Below are 26,535 nucleotides of genomic sequence, written 5' to 3'. Positions count from 1 at the left end.
AAGAAAAGCCAGCTACGTTCCCATTTTGAGATGCTATAGCTCCTGGGAAGTGAAGCTCATTAAAACGAGGTTGGGTTTGTTCCCAAATATTTACCCAGTGTTAGAGCCATTCTTGCCTGTTATACCTACCGGCATTTAGGTGYAATTTGAAAAACTGACTCTAGGAAAAAGTTACTCTACTAAAAAGTTATTCTAGGAAATAAAGCTTCTTTGCAGCCATTTGAATTTTTCACATAAATAYTTCTTAGTTCCCCGCTAACTGACGTGCAAGAAAATCTATCCTGTTGATCTCACTGGTGAGCTTAAGTGCTAAGTCCCTTTGCCAAAAATACACACGCGCGTGCGCACACACACAAATCCGTGTTTGTCAAAAAAAAAAAGTAACTTGATTGTGCACTTCTATTTAATGTTCTTAATTTAAAAGGATGYGTGACGTTTTGGATTTTGAAATGGGGATCTCTTTAGCTGAGGATAGCAGAGTTTAAATGGCCGTGAGGCAGCCTACCTGCTCTGTTAAGGCCCCTGTTCCTTAACACATGTTACAGCTTGAAAAACTGAGTCACAAATAGAGTTTTGTGCTTGAGGAATCAAAGTTTGGGTGCCACAGGTGGCGGGTGTCCAGCCCATCTCTCCTCGCTCCCCATGGTTGTCTTTGGCTTTTGCTGTCCTCTGCTGTTCGGTCAGCCTGGACTCGCAGCCRCCACATGCCGATTGCTTTACTCCGTTTTGCTTTTGTCTCACTTTGAGAATGAGATTTGGGGGCTATCAGGGAAGGGAGCTTCCCTGGATCCCTCGTGGGGCCAGCACTGCTCTAGGGTGCAGTAGCTGCTGGGGAGAGTCGAGGTCTGAACCACTTCCCCACTGAAAGACACCTGGTGCCGGAAGGCGAATGGAGCTGGGGCAGGGCAGATGTTTCCTTTCAGGACAGAGTCCTGACAATCCGGGATTTTTTGCTTGGAAAAAAGAACAATCTCTGTAATCTCTGTAGTCACCTGTCATCATACACTTGTTGCAGAGCTTAGGCTGCTGGTGTTGTTGTTTGCCACTATTTATTTATTTATTTATTGGCAAAKAAAAAAAAATATTTTCAAGACCTAGCAAGATAAAACCTTCCTCAAAAATTGTGAGTTGCAGAACTCAAAAAGAGGGACTTAGGGTAAGGATGCTTGTGTGGTTTTAGCAATGGTAAAGTGATGGGGCATCATCAGCATAGGGGCTTTTCTCTCATTTATTACTTGTATTTTGCTTTGCAATGTGTGCTGTGCTAGATCGTATATTAGAAATGTGGACACGTGTAAGTTTGTGGTTTAGTGTTTACATGGCAGCTCGTGATGTGCATGGTGTCAGTTCCTTGAAGCAGAGACTGTAGAGTGCCTGCGTCCTCTGGGAGGATGAGCAGAAATAGCTACTGGCCTGTCTGCTTTTCTGCAAGTGCCATTTAAGGGAAAGAAGGTAAACTAAGTGCTAGTTAGCCAAATACTGATCATCTCTTCGTTTCTGTGCTCAGTCCCTAAAAGAAAAACTTATCTTCATCAACCAGTGTTCACAACTGAGAGCTTGGAGGAGATGAACTGATGCCATCCCATGACATCCATGAGTTGCATCTCCTTGCAAGTGGTCACTCAGCCTGCTCCACCCTGGGTAGCTCTCMAGGTCTCAGCGTGATGAGATTTGTAAAACCCTCTGCAAAGTCTTCTGACCTTCATGTTCCCAGGGGATGTGGGAGCTCAGCTGGAAGGAAGGATAGATAAAGGGAAGTTGTTTAGCTTTTTAATTTTGTATCAAGAATGGGATTTGAAGGAAATGCTGTAAACTTTCTGCGTTTCCCTTCTGGACCTTCATCTCCTTTAAACCAGCTCTATTTGGAATAATAACACAATAGGTGCTTCTAGCTACAGCCATCCTCAAGATCAGGATCATCTGCAAAAATACAATGATGTGTATTTAGAAAGATGCAGTAGGGTCGAAATACCTTTTCTAGAGAGTAGCCTTTCTCTAAGGAATGCTTAATTTYCAGAGTCATCCCTTGGCATGAGGGGTGACTTTGCTGCAAAATAGACAGAGATGGCTGAAGAGCTGCACTCAGAGCTCTTCCACCTGCAGTCCAGGTGCACCCCCAGGTATCTAGAATAACGATAACGTTAAAATCCACTTTGGTTCTGACTTCAAAACAGCATTAGCAAATTTACATCTTACCTGTTTTTCTGAAGCGGTATTTTTCTATACCGGTGCTGAGGTAAAGAAAGGTTTATCATGGCATGCATTAAAATTGTTTTATTTATTTTTTTTTCCAGTTTGGAAACAATAACAACTACATGAACATGGCAGAGGCAAATAATGCGTTTCTTGCTGCAAATGAGGTAGATGTTTTTCTTTTTATCTGTGTTCATATTCTGCTGTTTGCTTTGATAATTTAACAGACTTTGAATAGCTGAAGAGTGAAGTGCTGAATTTGTGTGTGTTTTATGGAGCACAAAATAAAGACTTTAATGAGAAAGAAAATAACCTGACAGCTCTCCATTACTAGTCAATTTAGCTGTCCATAAGGCTGTTACTTACATAGCATGTCAATAGAAACAAATCTGCTTTATGTATGAAAAAAATATAAACAGAAGGAAACAAACAAAATGCACAGTAGGTGTACATTTTGAAGGCAAGCTTAGTAATAGTCCTTACTAGCTAACATGCTAATTTCTGCCAGAGATGCAAACATTTTGATTTGGGTYCTTACTACACATCTAAGGAAAACAAAGCCAGCTTTGTTGCCTGGCATACGTGTGCTGGGTGAAAGAGGGCAAAGCTTCCAGGGAGGATGGAGAGCAATGCCCGRCGTCGGAGCTGGTGCTCAAGCTGACCCGTTTGGTCATGCTTTGAGAAGGGAGATGGGGAGAAGGTACATCAGCTCCTGTGATCCTGTGTTTGCTGTTCTCGTAGTGCCTTATGTGGACCATCAGCAGGCTAACATTGGCCCTAGCTCCAGGCAGAAGCCCCTTTTGCCCGTCCTGAAGAGATAGCACCTCTCCTTCCAAGGGCCACGGCAGGATGAGATGTGCAGGATGGGTCTAGCAGCAACAGGCATGGCTAAATGCATGCATGGGGCATATGCCATAAATGACCTTCCAAACATAAGGAAAAGTTAGAAATCTGGGCAGCCTTGCCTTTATGTGGTGGAAGTGGCAGTTCAGTCCTAAGTATCCTTGTGTACTTTTAAAAAGTGATCTGGGAGATRATAAGTATAAAGGTGTAACAATAAATGTGAAAGTTAGAATTAAGAGGAGTATTTTATGAATCATTTATGCAATGGTCACCAGCTCTTCTTACCCAGCAAGACTGCTTAGATAAGGGAATATTGTTTGGCACTAGCTCCAGTGTTATTTGTGATAATGAACACAAACCCCATCTGTAATGACAACATGATGTTTCTTTCTGTTGAATTTCTTTCCTACATTTGAATCAAACATTGATGAAAGCTCTGCTGCCAGCAGCTGTTCAGAGACAATTTAATTCCAGCTGTGATAATTCACCGTGTCAGACATTGGCTGTTATATGTTGATACAACAGTTCTCCAGATTTGCATTTTTATCAAAAGGAACAAATGTTTTGAACATTTCAGTACAGATGGCATTTAACCATGCACACAGTTTTTTTAAAACATGTAAGATATAAATATTTGAAAAGTTAATAACTTTAAAAAAATGTGATAGGTAAGATAAATCCCACAAATGTTATACCATCTTGGTCATCACAGCACTTCTCTGCAATCCCAAATTGCATACTATTCAGACCCTTTTTACAGTCTGAATAGCCCAGTGATTTGGATTTAAGTCTACTTTGCTAAGGGGCTTTTTTCCCTCTTAGATTACATCTATTTCATCTTCGTTCTTAAGTCCTTTATATTTTTTTTTTTTTAAAGATGTATACATACTTGGACGAGTTAAATTGTGAGAATTAAATTCACGTTTAAAAAATGTTATTCATCAATTTAGTCTCTATTTTCTAATAAGCTGTAACTATTAAGATTAATGCTGCTTCTAAGTAAAATACTGTATTATTGTATGGCTACGTTACGTATTTATACAGCTGTCCCTGATTTATTCTGTTAAATGAGGAAGGAAGACCCAATTCTTATAATTACCACCATATCATAAATATGACATGTAAGGAGAGGTTTGCACATACTATAATAATACTGATTTCACCAAACACACCTTTGCATGAAAAAGGAATAAAAATGTGATTAAGTGTTGGTGCTTGCATTAAAGCATGAACTTAACTTTGCAATTACCGAATTACAATGTATTTAATTATAGTGTTTTTATGTTAACATGAAGGTAGCTTTCTCACTATGATTTTGGGCATAAGCACGGCTGAGCTGGAAGCCCATTTTATTCCTGTAAATAATGCCCTAACAGGATAATCCTAGAGCATATTCAGGCTATGAAGCCACACACTTGCTTTGTTTTCTATCTCTGTGTCATGATTACCACGACCCATTTTAAAGCACCTTAAATATTTATTGAAATAATATTTCAAGTGTTAATTACAGTGGTAATGAAAACAGCCAAATGCCACATATCAAGAATGAGTGTTTATCCGTATTGTTAATGTGATATGTTAGATTTCATTAAGCAGTAATGGGGTAGCAAATGAGTCACAAATTACAGTTGCATCTGTTACTAGACCACGTTAGTGCCAAAATAACTGCAAATGCAGCCACGGGGTTATGTTCATTAGCCAACCTCTTCTCCTGGCCAGTCCGCCCTTTGCGGTGGCGGACGGGGGCTCCGCAGTAGGAAGGACTCACCCCTGCGTGGACAGAGCCACGGAAGCCCGGCAMCCCCGGGTCGCCGCCCGGCTTCCCACCGGGGCTGCGTTGCGGGACTCGCCACYGGGCGAGATGCGGAGACCCTCCGCAGCCTGGGACCTCGTCTCTTCTGGTGCGAGCCCAGCAATGACAGCTGACAGGTTCGATAGGCGAGCAGAGGTTTTCCTTGTGTTTCAGTTTCCATCTTCTCTCCAGCGGTTATTAATTTATATCATCATTAACAGTTTGAGGGATGACAATTTACGGCAGTTAATGAGATCTTTCACTGAACATATCATTTTTAAATTAACTGGCATTAAGTCGCTCTTTCAAACAATGTAAATAATCCATAAAACAACCCCCCCAACCTGAATGTTTGGACTAATACAAACAAACGAATCCCAGAGCAGCGCTGCGTGTCCACAGCACGACAGAGTGCCTGTTTTAGGATTGCCAGCTGCCCAGTTTGGTCAAGACGGTCCCGATTTGGGTACATAGAAAATGGCCTGATTTYGGGCGCTGCGTTTCTATCATTAAGCAGCAGCGGACCTGAAATAATATTTGAAAGTTAATTTAGTGCGGAGGAGTCCGAAGGAGCTCGCTCGCTCTCCAAGTCAAGGCCAGCACCGTTGAAGCCCGGTGCAGGCTCGGGCCAATATTTCACGTTGGTTAGCGGCTGAAAGGAGGCAAAAGACATGGAACGGTCGGTGCTGAATCGGTGCCGTGCGCGTGCTGCAAAGCYGCCGGGGTTTTATGGAGCGTGAGGGTAACGTGAGCTGTTTGTGCTGTTGCACTAACGTATCAATAAAGTGGCGATTTGTTATACAGCCAAACCCAGTGTAGCTGGTACTCAGGCTAACAGCAAAGACAGATGTTGCTAATTAAGCACGCATTAAAAAACTGTTAATACTGATACTCCATTAAAGCCATATGATAATGAGACTTAAATCTTTAACCGGAATGGTCCGCAAACCCCTTAGCGTTCGCAGCCGGTAAGCGCCAGYGGCCCGGGAGCGGGCCCTGACGGGCGCCCCGCGCCGCCCTCTCTCAGCAGACCTTCCACACGCCGAGCCTGGGCGACGAGGAGTTCGAGATCCCGCCGATTACGCCCCCGCCCGAGGCGGACCCCGCCCTGGGCATGGCCGAGGACGCCCTGCTGCCCTTCGCCGGCCTGGGGGAGCAGCTGCCCGCCCCGGGGAGCGACTTCACGCCGCAGTTCCCGCCGCAGAGCTTGGACCTTCCCTCCATTACCATCTCGCGGAACCTGGTGGAGCAAGACGGCGTCATCCACAGCAACGGGCTGCACCTGGTAGGTCCCGGTCCCGTTCTTGGCGCGTCGCGTCGCGGTTGCCTGGCGCCTCCCCGGATTTGCGGGGCGGCTCGGGTGCAGCCGTCCTCTTGGAAGACGTGTGCGACGCCCTGGTGTTTCGGCCGCAAGCCCCGGGAGGGGGCTGAACAGCCACCGGGGGTGTTCGGAAGTCTCAACATCGAGAGTAGCTCAGAGAGGGAGACGGACGCTCTGCAGCGGCAGTAAGCAAGCAAAAATCCCACCGTTGCGTACGTTCCATAGGATAGATCCATACGAATGGAAATTCGTGGTTTTTTTAAGCTTGTGAAAGAGGTGGTAGGACCGTGCGTGGCAGGGTGGGGCCGTAAAAGGGCCGCCCGGCGCCCAGGGCTGCCGTGGAGCCCAGCGACGGTGGCGGGTCGAGGCCGCTGGGCGCCCTGCCGCAGGGGCAAGGGCAGCGGGGCCGGGCGGGCGGTGCACGCGGGGCGGCCGGGGGTGTCTGCTGCCCCCACCGGGCCCGAGGCCGCGCGGAGGCTCCTGCAGAAGGTGGGATCCCGGTGGGAGGCTGCGCAGGAGCAGCTTCCGCTTGCCTCTTACGTTTCCCTTTCAGCTTTGGAGAACGTCTCCGCCTGGCTTTCTCCGAGCTTGCGTGCAGTAACGTTCTCACTCCCAGCGCTGAGAAATAGCCGTGAGTCACACTTAGCATCTCAAACTCAATGGTTACAATTAGAATTCGTTCCTCTATTGCATAWTAAAGAGAGGGCGAACGTTTGGCTGAACAGATACTTTACGTTGCCCACACTTATTCCAGTCGGTGGTTTTGTAGGACCCTTTGCGAAAGTTGGTGAAATGAAAATACAGATTTATTACTTGTCTATAATAAAGGTCACTGTGTTGTCATGTTATGATTCCATGTAAATCATTTGTTCTTTTTAATTATTTTTGTGAGTGACAATTAATTAAAGATTTACAAGTCAACACACAGCAAATATTTTGCTGGAACTCTCCAGGCTGCTGGTTTCATTGCAAGTGTGAAYGTTTCTGCAGAGGTCGTGCAGAGTAGCTAGCGCTCGTAGGGAAAGAAGCACAGACTGCTCGCTGCTTGGCAGGCAGGGAGCTCAGTACCTCCGCAGAGGCAAACGGGTTGCCCGAAACGGGCCCTGAAATGGGTGCGACACTTCTTGCCAGATCCCCTTTTCCCTGGGCTCTCTGCACRCCCTGGACATGTTAGGTCACTACTCAAGAAAGAGAAGATTAATTAAGCCATTTAGGGCCAGGAACGTTGTGCCTGAAAACTAAAGTAATAGAGTATGCTTATACCGAATCCAATGAATGTTACTCAGAAATATGTAGTAAATATCCTGGGATAGATTAGTCTTACGTTACACGTGTAATAGTCCCCTCGGTGTCATCACGTGGTTTGTAACCTGACAGAGGTTTGGCTTTTCATTTTGCATGCTTTCGCTAAACGTGGTCCTTCCCCGAATAGAGGCTCTGCGGTCACCTCCTCACCTCCTGCCTGAGGACACCTCCTCTGGCTAGGTACTTCCTCTCCCACCCCTTCTTCCACGGGATTAGGGGCTTTCCCTCTTGCGTTTTCTCTAGATAGCTCATACCTYCTTAAGCCAAGAGTTCAGAAAACGGCCGTGTTTTCCAGGGTGGCGGCCACTCCAAAGCTGTGCCTCGGGGCTTCTSTGTTGCTTCATCCCAGGGAACTATTTGTTCCCACATAAGGAATTGCTTGATTTGGTGRGGAGCAGCCGGAGGGGAGACTCACGGGCCAGGTGCTCCCCTATYACTGCTACCTTTGTGTTTCACTGTGAGATGGAATGACCTGTTCCGTAGTATTTTAGTTATTAATCTTTTCTGTGCTGCTTATAAATGCTGGGTAACTTCAGGATCTTGAAAAATATTAACAGAGGGTTCTTGCGTAGGTTTCCCCTGAACAACCTTAGCTCTCTTCAGTACTAAGATTTTCCAATGGTTAATCTGTATTTCAAAAATAGAAAATGAAAACGGTATATCATATTTTACTCTGAAAATGTGCACTTTATTAAACTGGTAAATATTTATTAATAATATTAGAATTCATCTTTAAATTAGACATTTTATGAATTACCTTGCCTTGGAGCTATAAAAACTTTATTGCAGCAATAAAAAAAATGTAAAGGAGGCATTTTGACTATGAAATTTCATTTCATGGTCAATTGAATTTACTATATCTGAAAGAACTAAAGATGGGGCTGTAAAATAATTATGATGTTCGTATACACTTACAGAACAATGTTCTTTTGCAGTGATACTAGAATAGTCTTATTTAAAGGCTGTATTAATAGTGTATTGCTAATCACTAAAGCTGCTTTAGCTGAATACAAAGTTAAATTATTGTAATGTGAACTACAGCAAGTTTATTGCTTATCTTCTGAAGCATTAGAGAGCTTTACTGTAAGCAATATTTAATTTAGATAAATGTAGTCCTCCCTGTTGAAAAGTCCAGTAGAAGAATTTCACCTTGAAGGAATGTCATGAGATTTTAAATCACAAATGTTGAAAAAATAAAATGGGCTTGGACAGAATTATGATTAATACTATGTGTCTTTGGCTTTTTTCTATGTACTACCTGACATGTTCACCTATAAACTTGAATGCAGAATTGCCAGAGGCATGGTTAAAAATAGGTTATGTCAAGGTTCTCCTATGTCTCCCTTAGGGTATGGAGTTGGCTAGCTACCTCATAATACTTTTGCAAGTTCCTCACATCATATTTCCCACAGGAAGACCAAAAAAAAAGAAAAAGAAAGAATTCTTGTTAAAATATTCTTTGTGTACTGTTATATTGAAAAATTCATTCACAGTGCAAGAAAGATAYTTATTCTCATAAGTCTGCTCTAGAAATTATTAAAAGATTGTATTGATGAGTTAACAGTTGGTCATTTTATTAAGAACAAGGTAGTTTCTGATATGCTTTTGCTATAGAAAGAGTGACAATTTGTCGCAATACTGATTGACTTCATTGATATTGCAACAAACAACGCGTTTATCTTAAGAGCATTTTACTATGTTTGAAACCAGACAATATCAACCAAAAAAAGGAGATAAAATGAAGGCAATTTGATTAACTTTCATATTTTAATAATATGCAAATAAAGTCCTGATACTCAAAAATTAACCACTGAAAAATGGAGCACTGATATATGTTTGACTTCAAAGGACACCGCGGATTTACGTGAATACTATCCGTATAAATACCTGAATATAAATAAGTAGAAATCAATAGCAATATCCTCATTAAAAATCAAGCCCCAGTATTTCATATTAATGTTCTGTTTTCTGTTGAGCTGGCCATACGAAAATTATTTTAATCTGCAAAATGTGGCAGTTCTCTAAAACTACAGCGGGTGCTCCTGAGGGTTCCTTTTTTTAACACCTCTCTATAATCTGCCCAGCCTGCTGAGTAGCATTGACATCAGTAGTACATCAATTTCAGAAAGTGGATTATTTTTACTAGACAGCTATTGTGACATATTGGGTCAGTCATAAATGAAAGATATTCATGCAAGCATGCAATACTTGTAATGAAGTCTCACTCTGACCTTCTGTATGATTGATTCTGTAATTTAGTTTTCTCAGGCAGTGCCTGAAATGAAATGAAATCATGTTGAACAAGTTTTGAATACCCACAGTGCACCAGGAGAAGAAAAATCTGCAGCCCCAGAGGCTTGAGAGAGAGCAGCTGAACGATTTATCTCCATGCTATTATAGCCTTTGCCAGCATTCAACATTTCTTTTTTTTCTTTTTTTTTCTTTTTTTTTTCTTATTTGGCTTAAGTACTTAATTCTGCAGGTAGCTGTAAATGGGAAAATAAAATGCTGTTCAGATTTAAAATGACAGGACAGGAGTATGTGCAGGGGACTGATAAAATATCTTGAATAGAACTGACCTTTCATGTAGCTGAAAGTTACTGGGGGATTCATCCTCATAATTACCATATAGATTATTTTTATTTCTTTCCTGCAATGAAACATTTCAGAGAGCAGTAGTGCTGATTGAATGAAAATTGAACTTGTTAACATTCTTTTCAGCTTAGCCTGTTGTACATAACAGAAGGTTAGCTTTGATGAATTTCAAAATTCTTTCTCTGATATCGAAGAAAGACAGTACAGTAATTGTCTCTTTTTCAGGCTGATTTTTTTTTCTTTTATTCAAAAAAGTACAGACATTTCAGAAACAGACTGTTCATTTTACATATACTGGTCCCTATACTACTTAAGCTTTTAGAGAAATTGTGCTCTCTATTTGATGCAGATTGGAGCCTGTTTATGTTTTATAATTGTTGCGATGCTGTTTGTACGTGTTGGCTTCTGCACAGCTACAGCTAATTCATAGCGGAATAGGCGCATCTTTAATTACATTGCTGCTTAGGAGTGGCACTGTGCTCGCATCAGCCGCTAAAGGTGGCTTTTGCTGTTATTTCAAGAARAGACTTTTAAATAAACAGCTCAATGATGCGGCTTTAAAGAGCTGAGTTGCAAATTTTAGCTTGTTAAAGGCTATATAACATCACAGAAACATTATTAATGTTTCAGAATGGTGGTGCCTTTTACTTAAAGACTGAAATTTTACTGAGTTCACTCCCAAATTACTAATTTAACTTCTTAAGGAATAGATTGCCAGAAAATTGCAAGAATGAAAGCTTAAAAAGTTGCTTTAAATTGGCAGAAGACCTAATTTCACTGTGCACCTGCCTGCATTCCTCTAATTTGTGTGTTTAATTTTCCATTACAAAGAAACTTATTTGTGAATCTCTCTTAATATTCAGTCTATAATCTTATATTTAGAGAAAATGGAGTAGGTTTTCAGTTAATGCAATGTTGTAACAATGTTGTTCAGTGTGTTACTGATGAAACAGTTATTTCATGGGTCATTAATGTGTTTAATGCCTGGAACGTTCTATTAAAGCAAGCCCTTGTTATTGTTATGAACATGTTTATTGCCATCTTTAATACAAAAAAAATACAGCTAATTCTGGAAGGTTGTAATTATTTGTTTGTAAGAATAGCAGCTATTCTCGGTGGAAGAGATTTTCTTTAAAGTTATTTTATTTTTGTTTTTCCTTTGAGGACATGTGACTACTTAACTCAAGCTTGATATTAGTCTGGTTCATACCAGACTTTCCCATGTAAATGGTAGCAGTTGTAGTCACTGGTTTTTAAGAATTTGTGCTCCCAGGAGAAATTACTCTCCAAACTAAGTAATCATGCATTAAGTGATGCTCTTATGGGCTGGATCAATGACAGTTGGCCAAATACAGACTGTTGCAGAAGGTGGCTGATGCATTGTGCGATTGGACCTTCCAGGCTCAGGTGSGATTCACAGAGCCGGCATGTGCCACCATCAGCCACGGTGGCTGTCGCTTTTATGGCTGCAGATCTGAGCTGTGGCCTTAGCTGAGGAGCTTTTGACTTTGCCCAGCATAATTTCTGTGGTTTACGTATAGCTGATATTCCATGCAGTACCTTCAAGTCTAGCGACGAAGGCGTGTTAGTTCCCTTTCCCAGAGCACGCATGTGCAGCTGCTAGGGCCATGAGCAGGATGGGCAGCAGGCTGGGAACCACCTTCTGGGAGGCAAAAGAGAGCTGTCGCTCCCAAACAGAAACCTCAGGCTACAACTTAATCTCAGAGCACTTTAACATGCTATTAAGATACTGCTAGCCTGATGGTGTAGTAAGTGATAGGCTTTTTTCATAGTGCGTAGATTCTTGTGTCCTCAGCATGGATAACGCAGTCAGTTTTTTGCGAGATGTGCTCATCCCTCCTTACTCTGACACAGGCACAAAAGGCCATCCGTTAATGAGCTTGCTGAGATTGAAGAAGGAAACACATGCTCTGGCGTTCTTTTCAAAAATAGGTGATTCGAAGCAGAACAGAGTCTTTAGGTGTCTTTAATGACTTGGTCAGCACAGACTATTCCGTGTCATGGGGGAGGATGCATCCATATGTGCATCCAGTGCACAAGGAAGGATGCATCCATATGTGCATATACTGAGCACAGCAACCACAAGGAAGGATTCATCCATAGGTAACAACAAGCAGCAGGTGCTGGAAGCACCTATCTAAAGAGTTAGGTATGTCTGTTGCTAAAAAATGGTGCAAGTAGGTTATTACCCATCCCGACATATGAGAGACTTCCAATGGAAGAAGAGAAATACGCTGGGGTGGGCAGGASAGTTTGGGAAACCCCCTTTGAGCGTTTGCTATGGATGAGGCCTGACACAGGATCCGTGGGCTCTGGGGGGTGGTTGTAAGGTGCCAGGCGGCCGTGCGGAGAAGAGGCGAGCTGTGCGTGGTCACGAGCACTGCTCGGGCCTCGTGCTGGGGCTGCAGATTATCCTGTCTCTAAGCTTAACCTCCAAAGTCAGGTGGGAGCAAACCCTGCTGCTTTCACGAAGCCCGGCGCGGCAGGCAGTCCCGCTGACAGTGGCTCCGCGTTGGTGCCTGGACGGAGGCTGTGACTGCTCCAGTGACACTCCTCGGTCATTAAAAGTCTTCCACTGAAATTTCTCCTATTTCCTGCTGTTACCTTTCCCCTCAGACAACTTGTCCAATCCTCAGCTCCTGCTTCAAGTTGCCAAAACAAACAGAAGTGTTAAGTCTCTCTAGAATTTTAAATCAGTCTGTGTTGCCAGATAGTTAAAAAAAATGGCTCTGGTAATACAAAAGATAATGAGCCCTACTTTCCTGATTTGTTAAAAAAAGAAAAACCGTAAAGGTAGCTGCAACAAGCAGTTGTTGACCATTCAAATGTAATGCTAACTTGCATGGTTGTCTTTCAGACGTGGGGATCAACAGGAAAGCAATTGTGGGCAAGACCCATGGTCCCAGATGGTAGAAGCTTCAGCTTATGTTGGTTTGGTGTCTTGGATGTGGATTACTAGAAGCATTTTGGAGAAAAGGCCTTTATTGCTCAGTTTGATGGTTGGATTTTGCCTAGCTGTGAGCTTTTAACGTTTCTTTGCTGGAGCACTATTGGAGAGACCCAAACTTGCCTGGAAAGAATTGGTAGAGTTGCAGGTAATGAAGCAGTGCCTGAGGGTAGGGAAGCTCACTGGAGAGACCACCTCAGAGGTTGCTCCAGGTCAGACCCAAAAGACAAAGTAGTGCAAAAAGGAAATTCAGAGATAAAGGATTAGGGAGATTTTAAAAATTCTATCATATGATGAGAGAGAAATTTCTGGAGACATCTGAGATTGCCAGAACAAAAGGAGATAGCTGCTCAGTTTTGAGAAATAAACCAGCAGACCTTCTTATTTCCTTTTTTCTCTCTCTTTTTTTTTTTTTTTTNCAAATAGGGATTGATATCACATTTAGAGATGCGATTTGCAAAACCAAGCTTTGCTTGTAGGCAGTAATTATCCCGCTGTAATTTGTTTGTTTTTTTGTTTTTTGTTTTTTTTCTCTCCCCTCCCAAGGCCCTTCTCTGGGTTATGTATGAACAAAACCTAGTAATTTCTGATGTATTGGGGCTGGGAGATTGCATACTTCTAATGTTTTCCAGGCAGCAGAATGTGCATAAGCTGCCTGTCACCAGCCAATCTTTCAGATCTATCTGCAGGCATAATTTCTTCTGAACAAGGATGTATGGTCTGTTCTTGTAGCATTTATTTGAGAATTAAATTAGATAAAGTTTCCTTTTCTATAGAGGCAGGAGGCTAAAACTGGGAGTTTTCTCACTGCTAGAGCAAAGCAGACCCTGCTTGTTGCGACTCTCGTAACAGTACTTCGCCAGGGCTCTTGCTGCTTGCGGTGTGGGAGTAGGGGAGAGGACACTTCAGTGGTGATGGGACCGAGGGGCCTATTCTGTATTCTGTTAACTAAGGACTTAATCTCTAACAGAGAAGAGCATCCCATTAGTTCAGTTTGTTTTGGTTGGCAGTCTAGGAAAAATTTAGATTAATGGGTTCTTTTATCTGTAGTTTGTTTGTGGAGAAAAAGAGAATTGAAGGTTTCTTCTAAAGATACGCTGACCTGCCCAAAAGTAGAGTGAATAATTGACAGGCAGGGACACTGATGATTTCACTCTTTACATTGCAGTGCATTTGCTTCAACTTAAATTTATCCTTTAAAATATTACCTCAGCTTATGTTGCATGGACAGTGACAAATTCCTAAGGCAATAAAACGTATTAAGTCACCTACCAAAACCAGGGTGCAGGGGGCATAATTGTAAATGTTGGATTTTGCCTAGTTATTTTTGTTGGCACTTTTACCAAATCTTTCCTTGAAAATCTAACTCAGGTGGTACAGGGTTAGGTCCTGGTCTTAGTGGAAGCATTGCCCATTGAAATGATTGAATGTACTAGATGTTGATTTTAATCAGGATTTCAATATTACTCACAATGTTCTAAAAAGTAATTTCCTAGATTAAGTTATATTTTTAAATATCATGTTGAATATTCACAGAGATTAAAATTGTATCAGGGCAGAAATCCAGGATAAAGATATTGAATGCAAATGACACTCAAAATGTAGGGTAAGTGGAAATTAGGGCATCCCTACAGGTCATTGCTGGCCCTTTGTACCGTTTATCTCTCAAGATAAATACTGTATTATTGGCTGTACTTTCTAGTGGATGCTTTATGAGTTGATATCAGAAGAACCAACTGTCTTTTATTACCTTAATTTTTCCCTTACCTTCCAATGCTATATTTCTCTTTGGCAGGCTTAAATACACTGACTGTCAAAAACTACCATTGAAAACGCTATTTAAATTAAAATATGAGAGTTCACTCTTTTTTTTTGTTAATTTGTTGTTTCTCTTTTTAAGTCTCATTTCTACATATTTGTCCTGTTTACTTTCCACTAGCTGCTGAGGAGGAGGGGTATTCTATCATTTTTAGAGAAGTTCATACATCTATAAATCAAAATAAAATCAGCTATATATTTGGCATACGCTGGGAGAAACAGCACAACTTTTGTAGTCTAGCAAGACAGAGGTGATTTTGTCTCTAAGCAGATGGGAGTAGCAGAGAGCAGAATGGTTTGACGGATGGACATCCTTATGAGGTCCTTTGATCCTGCCTTCTGCTCACTGCATTCATACTGCTTTTGAGGCTTGCAGCAATGCAAGACAGTGGCAACGGGAAGCCAGTGTGCCTTAACAGAGCCACCATAAAGTTGTTTTGAGAGGAGAGGGCTTGTTGGACCCTATAGTGCTTGTTTGTGCCACATGCATGCTCAAAGAGACCAGAGGCAGAGCTGGTGTTCTCTTCCAAAAGTTTGTCCATACCTCAGTGTTTGTAGCACCGTGCAGAGTAACAACAGCGAGGTCTGTGACGAAGTTCCTTCACTCTGCAAAGGAATCGCACCAGTTATTTCTCTTCGGGTTTTCAGTTTCTTGCGTTACGCTCCTGTTTCATTGTCGAGCTCCAAAAAACAGCTGTTGAGTTTTGCCTGTCTTTGTGCTAAAATCACCAAGTTTTGCATAGCTTCAATCCAAAACCGTAAAGCAAATCAGGGTCAATCAAAACTTGATTCTTTCCACTTGAAAAGTTTGTGATTTTTTTTTGCCAGAACTAATCTGTGGTTTTTGAGTAATGTTATGAAAATCCTGAATGCCTGTAATACCTAAGTATCACTTCTGTTCTGGTTAACTTTATGTAAGAAATGAGGATATGCTACTGTGTAGTATTTTCACGGTATTCTCACTGGATATATTTTGAATACACAAGCTTTACCTTTTCACTTTTCAATTTTCATTTGGGTAGTAATGTAATTAAAATGTCATGCGGATGTTTTAGTGCAATTTTAATTTTATTTCCTTGCATATTCGTGGTATATGATTCTTTTCATTGTTGCCTAGAAAGTGAAATGTTAAAGATCCTTTTGGTTCAACAGGAAGTTTCAGTGACCCCGTAAAAAAATAAGAATTGAGAAATTTTGTTCTTCTCAATTACATATTCCTCCTCAGGAGATTTGTTTGTTCAGAAGGTGTGTACAGAGTTTGTGGACCTAGTGGTATTAATGACTAGCTGCCGTGCCTTCTTGCTGCGTAGCAAACCAAAGTGTAAATGAAAAAATCGTCTGTGCTTCCTTCTCTGAAAGCCCTTCTGCATGTGGGTATGTGCAATAGTCTATGGAGGCCCACAACACCATACCACACAATAAAAATTAAATTCCCACTTTTTTCCTCATGATTTCTTTTATACTGATTAGCAATGTAACTTATGTTCAAGGTGCAACAAATATGTTGTTTGTAATTGTCATAGAAACACATTTTTTTAACTAATTAGTAAATGAGAAGAGACTGGAAATGCTATAAAATATTTTCTTTCATATATTATGTCTTATCTATTCGATGTCAGGTGTCCAATTACAAAATATTGTTATTCACCTTCTATTGTATTCAACTTCTACTGCAATTTAAAAGATTTTTTTAAAAAATAGCTTAAAAGATGAATGAGGATAAAAGTATAGAAAAGAAAAAAGAGGAAAGAAATAAGTGGATGAAAACTCAACAAACACAAAAAACACACAAACATCAAAAAGTCTCAGAAGAAGGGACAGTTAAGAATTCATGGACTAGTGTATAAAATTAGATTCTGGGTCAGTGCAAGTCAAGAGAATTTAGTCTCAGTAAAATCATGGATGCAACTGAGATGACAAGACTTAGGGTAAATCACTTGTAACTCATGTCATCGTATTTTGTTGCCTTGGCGTAAAGGCTGAGGAAGCCTCTTTTGCGTAATAGTAAAGAGAGGACAGAAGCCAGCATGTTCGAGGTGGAATACCTCCAGGAAGATGCTGCGTACAGGATTAACGAAGAATGCTGATTTCTATTCTGATCATCTCCATCTTTGTTTTAAAGACAAGCGTTTTTCTCCATGCAGTACAATAGTGCCTGAAAGTAAAAGGAGTGGAGTAATATGCAGCAAGTGATATCCTTTAAAATGACTTTGAATGACTTCCAGATGCTGCTGCTGATGTAATTCTAAATCAAAATGACCCTGTAGTTAACGGTAGGAAATTTCACAAAACGGTGCCCTGAAGCAAATGGATTATTTCAGCCAGTAAGTCCGATGTTTTGATCTTTTCTGTATCAAGTACTCCACTTCTGATACGTTCATCCTTCTCTAAGGAACTAAGCTTCTTTTCTGAAAATACTGAAAGAGTTTGAGAGATAGGGAAAGAAACCTGCTCTGGAACGGATGATGGGCCGAGCTGGGAAGGGTGTGGGAGCTGTGAGGAAAGCGAGGACGCTCGCAGGAGAAACGAGATCTGGCATATAGCATCCGGATCATGAGYGTGTGCTTCACCCGCACTGAATCCAGGTGAAACATCTGCTGTAATACGTGTACTGCTGCGCTAGTGAGTAGAGGCTTCAGCACAAAGGCCGGTGAAGCCCAAATTCAGAAGTAATGTAGTTTATTGCTGTCGAGAAGCRGTTCGCTTGAGCAGTCAGACTTTGGATGGATGAAGTGGGGGGAGGACTGAGCGTGTATCACCTTTAACAAGTGTTTGCACTGCCAGCACTTGTGTCGTCGCAGACTTTCAGAGGCCCCTGTTGGGAGGCAGATGCTTAAAAAGTAGGAGCCAGGCCATTTGGGCTAAAGTTAGCTCACTGCCAGTGCAGGCTTTGAAAACCACCCTGGCCGGGTCAGCGTGCACTAGGGCAGCCCTGGAACAGCCCGAGTCCTTTGGGGAAGTCGGGTGGAGCACAAGCCAGGCTCTTTTCGGCATTGCAGTTTTGTTTTAGGTTATTTCATTAAGGCTCATTGTACCTGCTACTAATTGCAATGTAGGTTATTAATTATGGAAGAGTTTTCAAAATCTAATTTATTTCTCATGTTTTCTCTGTTTGAGCGGTGGATATAGATTAGTCAGGTTGCTGGATCAATTTTGTGAGCTATTTATTCTCTCCATTTACTAACTGCTCTGAAAGTCTTCTTTTCAGCTTAACTGTTCTTTTATTATATATTGATCTTCTGTATGTAGTTAAAAATAACAGAACTGAGTAGTCCATAATCAGGTTCCAGTTGACTTTTTACCTTCAGGCCCTCAGTTTTTAAAAATTTCTTCTTATTTTTTCCGAATGTGATAAGCACTGGGTAGATGTATGAGAAGACACAGTTGTTGCTCTCAAGAAACAGCAGACATAAGCTCGAAAGCGCTGAGTTTCTGAGAGACAAAGCACAAGAAAATTAGAGTTGGTGGTTGGTGCGCAGCTGGCTGGTTCCCTGCATACTCGGTTGTTGGATTACGGGTAAAAACGGGCCCTGCGCAGCGGGACCTGCAGGAGCGGTGGAGCCACCGCGGCGGTCCGCCCCAGCGCTGCAGAGCCCGCGCCACGGCCGTGCTCTTCGCTGCAAGATCGCTTTAAAATCCCGCTCAGACCAAACTGGYAGTCTGACCTACCACTGTTCCTAGTAACAGCTTTGAATAGTTGAATGTCGCTAGAGGAGAATGTTTTCCTTATTTTTTTTTTTTTTTTAACCCATTTTGTTTACTTTTTGCACTTGACAGCAGTTGGTGTCTGCTCAGGAGCAGTGTTCTCCCAGTGTAGTCAGTCTGCTGGTTTCCCTGTTGTTTACGTGGTTATTTCACACAGCAACAAGAGAAAAAAAAAACATTTTTAGAAATGAGGAAATTAAATTTTCATTCCATTCCGATGGGGGAGAAGTGAAGTCTGGGACAAGCGTGCTCACGTTGCTGCGTTCAGCTCCTGAAGGAGAAACGCCGCGAGCCGCGCGTCGGTTCTGCCCGCTTGTTAGAGCAGCTCTTCCTGAGCCCGTTGCCTGGTCACTGCTACCGACCCAATGTTCCGATCTCTTCTAGGATCAGAGTCACACGCAGGTTTCTCAGTATCGCCAAGACCACTCGTTGATCATGAGGTCTATCGTGCACATGGCGGATGCGGCTCATTCGGGGATGATGCCTCCGGCTCAGCTAACCACCATCAACCAGTCTCAGCTGAGCGCCCAGCTGGGGCTAAATTTAGGAGGCACGAACCTGCCRCACACTTCTCCCTCCCCCCCTGCAAGTAAATCGGCCACTCCTTCGCCGTCCAGCTCTATCAACGAGGAAGATGCGGATGAATCAAACAGAGTAAGTYGTGCCCTGCGCTGTCGTGAGTAACCTTTACGTGTCTATACACTGCATTTTCACGAATGTCGCCGTAGCATCTCAGCTGCAACGCGGCCGTGTAAAATCCGCAAACATTACAGTATAGCAGAATATGAAATTCATGCGCTGGTTAGCTTCTTTACTTAGGAAGCTTCCTTAATACCTCCGTAATAACAAACGTAAGAATAAATGTATATAATATAGATGTATATATTCTATTGAACATATTAATGATTCATTTCCAATTTTATAGACCTGATGAATCTCTTTACTCATCAACTTTGTACAGTTTTGTCATTTCAGTATTCTCTCGTATCATTTAAAATATGTATGCCTTTAGACAGAAATAAAACAAGCTTTCTTTTAACTCAAAGTTTAGTTAATTTGTATTTTGCATTAAATAAGCCTGTTATTAAAGGAAGACYGGATCAACTAAATACAGCACAAAAGTTATTAAGCTATATAACTAAAGGGCCAAATGTAGACTGTTTCATGAGAGGTTTTCTCATGACATTGAAGGAAATCATGTCTCTGGAAGGGTCACAGAACAGAGTCCTTAAWATACCAAAATGTAGTGACTATCATAGAGGTGTATCTTAAGCCACTTTATCCTTTTACTGCCATAAYATATGTGTAATCCAACAAAAGGTGGACAACCAGTGCTGCTGCACAGCCCCTCTCCCTGCGTGAGAAGCAGGGAAGATGGGTGAGTGTCCACTACGGGCAGAAAGAAACTGGAGAACTGCTTCTGGTTTTTGGCCAAAGGTGTTTCTAACCCCTGCCCCATGTCTAAATTGACAGTCTATGCCTGGAAATMAAGCTCTTGTCCTTTGAGCCTCTGTTGCAGAAATTATGTCTTTATGGAGAAACACAGATTACCAATTCAAAATATACTGTAGATTAGATCTTAATTTTTTYTAGAAATTAGTGGTGGAATGTGCTTTTTCAGATTAAACGTACTGGATTGCATCTCTGAGCCATGTTCACAATGAATAGTAATTGTTTATGCATTTAGGCTCAGTAGAGGTGATAAGATTAAGTTGAGAGTAAATCCAATTTGGTAAGGAGTAGGGCTTGCACAACAGGACTCTCTAAAATGTTGGTTGCACRCTAATTTATTAATTTATTATTAAACCAAACTGTCCAGAATCTTTCAGAACTCTTCTGACTTATACTTCAGGCATATATAGACTGTGCTTTTGTTCCTCTTTTCCAGGCCACTGGAGAAAAAAGAGCTGCCCCGGATTCTGGCAAGAAGCCCAAGACTCCGAAGAAGAAGAAAAAGAAAGATCCCAATGAGCCACAAAAGCCGGTGTCAGCGTATGCCCTATTCTTCAGAGATACCCAGGCTGCAATTAAAGGGCAGAACCCTAATGCTACATTTGGAGAGGTTTCAAAAATAGTGGCATCTATGTGGGACAGTTTAGGAGAAGAACAAAAACAGGTAAAAAATCRGTCAGGGGTGTCTCACAAGAAGTAAAACAGTAATCCCCCTAGCTAGTTCTCCTCCTGCCTCTGCTCYGAGTGGGCTGCACTGCTTGCAGATGTAGACATCTTGCTCCGTAGAGCTACATTGATTTTGAACTTGCTGAAGTTCCGGCCTTTTCTTGTTACATGACTCCGTAGGTAGTACTGAATAGCTGTGTTTGTCTTTAAATTTTAAAAGGCAGTTTGTAGAAAGCCTGGGTGATGCCGTCCTAGAGGCCTGTTAAGACCACCTTTTGATGATTCCTATTTCAAAGCCCTTGTTTCCTATTAATCAGAAGTTAGAATAGAAAAGGGGAAGGTACACCACATTTACCGTTTCCTTTGATCTGCCTTATGAATTTGTTACGAAGCCTGTTGATTTCAAACCTTTGAAGGCGATCCTGTATGCCTCATTACAACAACACAGCGTGTGAAATGCTATCTGCAGCTCAAACTCACTACAGAATGAGGAGCTTTCAAAGATCAGCTGTTCTTCCTTGAGGGTTATTCTTCTTTCTATACACATGTAACTCTTACACATGAATTGAAAAAATAATATATTCCTTTGGGGCTGTTGGTTCTTCTGTGCAGCTCCCATTAATAGTTAATGGAAGTGATGGAAGAAGAGATCCCCAATAGAACAAGAACAAGCAAGAAAAATTCTTGTTTGTGATGCACTCTTGGATGCTTTTAGTCTGATCTAACGTGATCATGATTTAAGGGCAAACTTTAAGTTTACTAATGATTGAAGATTTATTGGCTTTTTGCCTACCTGTTCTTGTTACAGGCAATGGGATTCTCTGGTATTGGCTTTGGGGAAAGTGAATTATCCAAACTCTGTAAAACACYTTTTACAGGTGTGCACAGATTTTCTATGAGTAGTTCAAATACTTATTTAAAGGAATTACTACCTTGATGTTTTTGCTACTTCTTATCACTTTAGATGCTTTTCAGTGTCTGAAATACTCAGGGTTCTCATATTCCTGGCAGTCAGGGTCAGAATGATATCCCTTCCTTGGGAGGTGAATTGCGCATACATATTCTTGTAAAAACAGATAGTTACTCTAGCAGTTTTCTTTATTCRTGAGAAATCAGTGTAAATTGTGGTAAGAGTCTAGCAAGTGGACCTGACAGTCTGTGGTCACCCGCAAGAATACTTACAACTTTTGGAGATGAAAAYGTGTAGCATTAGAGCAACTGATGTTTTTTTGGTCTTTGGTTTTTGTTTCTTTACAAGTGATTTTGAGAGCATTCTGGCAAAAATGTCCTAATAATTGGAGTTGGTGAAATTGTTGTCTCTTTTAATAGGTGTATAAAAGAAAAACTGAAGCTGCCAAAAAAGAATACTTAAAGGCGCTTGCTGCCTATAGAGCAAGCCTTGTTTCCAAGGTAAGCTAAGAAGTGACTCCAATGTAATGCAGCTTAACATTTGACAATGGTTTTTAAGTATAGGGGTGGGGAAAGGGTTTTTTATTAAAAATAAAAGTAGAATTCTAGGATTTTTTAATACAGACTTAAAAGATSCGGTGCTATTGCTTGAACCTTGCTCAGTTTTTGCAAAAAATACTTTGCATCCCTAATGCCACAGTAATGGCACAGTAAACCAAAGAATAACTATGCAAATGTACTTCCTCAGGAATTATCTTTGGAAGCAAAATAATGCCATTCACTTTAAAGGAAAATTTAATCATGAAAAATATACTGATTTTGCATCATTAACATTTGCAAGTTATTTGCAAATTTGCTTTCCCCCAAGTGCTATTTCTTTAAAGATAGCTTGGAKAAGGTTTGACTTGGAAAGCAGTTGTTTTATGACAAAGCTTAAGTATTTCTTCCAAATGAGGGAAAGATGTGGTGTGGCTCTGAATTTGGGAAGTTCTTACAAATGGACAAGCTGGCAGTGAGCCACACTGAGTGTTTTAGCAGATCTCTAGTTAAAACTCAGAAAACAAAGCTCTACTGCCTTATTTGAGAAGTTACCCTTTTAACTGACAGCATTAAATTGATGATAAATCATCCAAATAMCACATAAATGGATATATGCTTATGTCCATCAAAAATGTATGTAAAAACTAAGGTGATTATTTCTGTAGTAATATTTCACAAAGATCAGTAACAAAAATACCATTAATCACAAGAAAGCGATAAAAGAAACTGATGATCTCTAGCTCCTGAGAATACTTATTTGAATGTACAGAGCACTAGTAAATCAAAGGGAACAACAACAAAATACAACAAAAATTAGACACACACACTGGTGAAAACCGTAAGGTTTCTTCTTGTGTTTGAGAAATGGTGTTTTTCTGTAGAACTTAGATGACCTTTGCAAGGGCTTTACTACTGGGATACTAAGTCCAATGCTAGCTGGAATTCTAAATATCTTTGAGGGATTTTTTTTTGATCCTAAATTCCTTTCTCAAAACCATCAGAAGTTGCATTTTCTTCTAAACTCCATGGGACTTAGATTGCTAATGACTTGGCTGCATGTAGGAATACTGGGAGTGGAAATGTGCTCTAAATCCAGAATTCATCTCCCCAAACTTGAGACATCTATGCTGTAGCTTTTTCATCCAAGGTTGTTACTGAGAGTAAGATGCTTCTAAAGTGTGATTTGACATATTCCAGGGTACATGCCAAAAGCATGTCAGATAACTGCTGGAAGAGATCTTTCCACTGTCTCTAAAGGGATTCTAGGCAACTCTTTTGAGATGTAATGTGTACACTGTCAGTGTGCAAAACTAGATGAGAGGAATCTTACCTCTGGTGCTTAAATATATCTAATGTAAATRTACTCAGTATCTTCAAATATACCTAATATAACTGTGTCTTTAAAAGCATGGAGAGTGCCCCATTCCTTGCAGCTGTGCTGCTTCCAATGTATTTAGGCTCCTTTAGCTGTGTGCGCTCTTGGAAGTGTTCCCCTTAGACTTGTATCTAGTGGAGATACTGTGGACTTGATGCCTTGGACACGAGAAACTACAGCAAACAATTTGTAGGAGTGGCTTGAGAATTTTTAGTGTTCATACCCTACTCCTAATGGGCGCTTGGGAGATAATCCTGTTCAGATCTGTTCTCCAAAGAACTGGAAAAGTCTGCCTGAGTACCTGTGGCTTTTCTTTTGGTATAAGCAGTAACAAGGTTTGTTAAAAAAATAAAAGGTATTTTAAATTGATCTAGATGATGCTGAGCCAGGGTACTTGTCTTTCTAAACATCTTAAGTGCAATCAGSTAGACTTAATGTGAAGTTAAGCACTGAAAAAGGTGAAATCAGAAAGGTGATCATGAAAGGTTGTATTGGAGGAAGAAAGCAGGCAACATAGAGGATGTTCTGCATGGCATTTCTGAAGTGGGACCACTGTAATGATTGCACRGATTCTTAGTATGAAGTCTTTCCCACCACATGCTGAGCTGCTTACTTTGAAGTGTGAGAGGATGGAAAGGGATTTTGATAATTTAGGATCCTTATTTTTGCCAATATCAGTTCCTGAATTTCTTTTTCCAACACAGGCAGCTGCAGAGTCTGCTGAAGCCCAGACCATTCGTTCTGTTCAGCAAACGTTGGCATCCACAAATTTGTCTTCCTCCCTCATTCTGAATACTTCTCTTTCGCAACATGCAACAGTGTCTGCATCTCCTCAAACTCTTCAGCAGTCCCTTCCSAGGGCGATTGCTCCCAAGCCTTTGACCATGAGACTGCCCATGAATCAGATTGTAGCTTCTGTTACCATTGCACCAAACATGCCCACAAACATTGCAGCTCCGTTGATAAGCTCTATGGGCACAAACATGGTGGCAACACCATCTTCATCTCAAGTAAGTCCCTCCTTGCAAAGCCAGCAGCACCAGATACAGCAGCTCCAGCAGCAACAGATGCAGCAGATGCAACAGCAGCAACTCCACCAGCATCAAATGCATCAGCAAATACAACAACAGATGCAGCAGCAGCATTTCCAGCACCACATGCAGCAACACTTGCAGCAGCAGCAGCATCTTCAGCAGCAAATGAGTCAGCAGCAAATGCAGCAGCAGCTGCAGCACATGCAGATGCAGCAGCTGCAGCAGCAGCAGCTGCAGCACATGCAGCACCAGTCGCAGCCTTCCCCGCAGCAGCACTCTCCAGTGGCCTCTCAGATCACCTCTCCCATCCCGGCCCTGGGGAGCCCGCAGCCGGCACCTCAGCAGCACCAGGCACAGATACAGCCTCAGGCACAGACTCAAGTATTATCACAGGTCAGTATTTTCTGAAGATAAATGATGCTGCAACGTCGCTGTGCGTTTATCGAGGGGGTAGGGGTAAACCATATTTGGCTGGAAACTKTAAATTGTTGATGGTTGTTATGCAGGGATGTATAACAGATCAAATGATCCTCTAAAGTGTCTATTAGATAGGCAATAAAGAACTACAATGTAGCTGTGTATCATCTTTTAGCTGACTATAAATCATTTTGTTTTTGTTTTTGTTTTTTTTTAAAAAAAGCTGTGCTCTTTTTCATGTGATGCCTTTTTAATTTATTTAAGCTTTACCTACAATATGTGAATCAAATGGYCTAATAAATACCTGGACCTTACGACTGCAAAACGGTCTTTTAGAGTTATATAATATACCCTTCTTTCTCTAAAACTGAATAATGCACTTCAAGGCAGTATGAACTCATGAAGCCCTTAAAGCACAGTTGTAACTACCTGTAAAATGATGATTGGATTTCATACAATCACACTTGTATGACATGAGTTAGTTGATGGCATTTTTTGTCATGAAAAAATAGAGTAAATTACAGATTTTTGCCAAAGCTCTTATTTTTTTCTTTCCTAAATGTCTTCAGAAAAACAAATGCAAGTAACTAAACTTAAATGTTTGACCCATTCTTTCACTTTGTTTCTCCAAATAAACCCACCATACTTTGTAACAAAATATATATTGACGGTTACCCTATTACGTTAATTCCAATTACAGAACAAATGTGAATATTATATTCTGTGTCATGAATATAATGCGTGATGCGTTTCAGATTTAATACACTGTATTTTTAAAAGGGAAATGCACTTAAATAAAACTGTTATTACAAAAACTTAAGATAAAAAAAGCAAGAGTTTTTAATACGCTGTAAAACCAGTAGAATATTTAAAAGAAACTCCACGACCGAATAATCAATGTAAATATTTTCTTTAAAAGTTGTAAGTTTTCATATCATGTGTTGTAAAGTTTTCATAAATGAGGCTTTAATGTAAACACTGGTAACATGAATTATTAATTGCTACATTGCTTATTGTGTTTTTATGCTGTTTTATACTTTTTTATGAGTTATGATAGCAGCAATTAAGTTGTTTGTATTTTGCTTATCTAAAATAAATGCTTTTATCTTGCTATAGAATAAACACATTTCAGTAAAACCTGTGAGCCATAAGTCTTTGGTGAAAAAAACAGAAGTGTAAAAATACCATCCTGGAGAATTTGTTTAACTTTTTGGATTTTTTGCTCGTGCCRGGTAGGTGGGGCCTGAGGCAAACTGCGTGCTCGGCTCTTGCATCTGTAAGTGCCCGCTGCTGCGGAGCTGCATGCAACTTCTCCGAGGTTTTACTGACTTCAGAGGGCGAAAACAGGTGGGAGAGTTACAAAACCTTCACCCTCCCCTGCGTCACAGGTAGCAGGAGAAGCAGGACAGCAAACCTATCTGAGCAGGCACGCGCAGAGAGGACGCTAAGAGCGAAACGTGGTTTTCTTTGTGCACCTTTGCGCCTCTGATCTAAACGCAGCCGCTGCCGCGGGCCCCGTGCCCGCGAGCCCCCGACGCGGCGCCTGCCGCTGCCGCGGGCCCCGTGTCCGCGAGCCCCCGACGCGGCGCCTGCCGCTGCTCC

At 41.3% G+C, this 26,535-nt stretch overlaps 1 protein-coding gene across 2 annotated transcripts; it reads left to right on the top strand.

Annotated features, from left to right (window-relative positions):
- Positions 1-2,298: 2,298 nt before the first annotated feature.
- On the top strand, positions 2,299-25,630 carry TOX3 (TOX high mobility group box family member 3). Of its 2 annotated transcripts, none has more exons than XM_085303875.1 (6): positions 2,299-2,360; positions 5,856-6,113; positions 18,925-19,194; positions 20,429-20,656; positions 21,988-22,068; positions 24,187-25,630. In XM_085303875.1, the coding sequence occupies exons 1-6, from the start codon at positions 2,316-2,318 to the stop codon at positions 24,922-24,924; spliced, it is 1,620 nt and encodes a 539-aa protein (XP_085160001.1). In that variant the 5' UTR covers positions 2,299-2,315; the 3' UTR covers positions 24,925-25,630. The 2 variants fall into 2 exon arrangements, with proteins under 2 accessions (XP_085160001.1, XP_085160002.1); XM_085303876.1 differs by having other exon boundaries at positions 2,301-2,360; positions 5,859-6,113.
- The last annotated feature ends 905 nt before the right edge of the window (positions 25,631-26,535 follow it).

The sequence above is a fragment of the Rhea americana genome, unplaced genomic scaffold (assembly GCF_003343005.1).
Source record: "Rhea americana isolate MKP2758 unplaced genomic scaffold, rheAme1 scaffold_20, whole genome shotgun sequence".
Classification (NCBI taxonomy): Eukaryota; Metazoa; Chordata; class Aves; order Rheiformes; family Rheidae; genus Rhea; species Rhea americana.
This window is presented reverse-complemented; position numbering and strand designations above follow the sequence as displayed.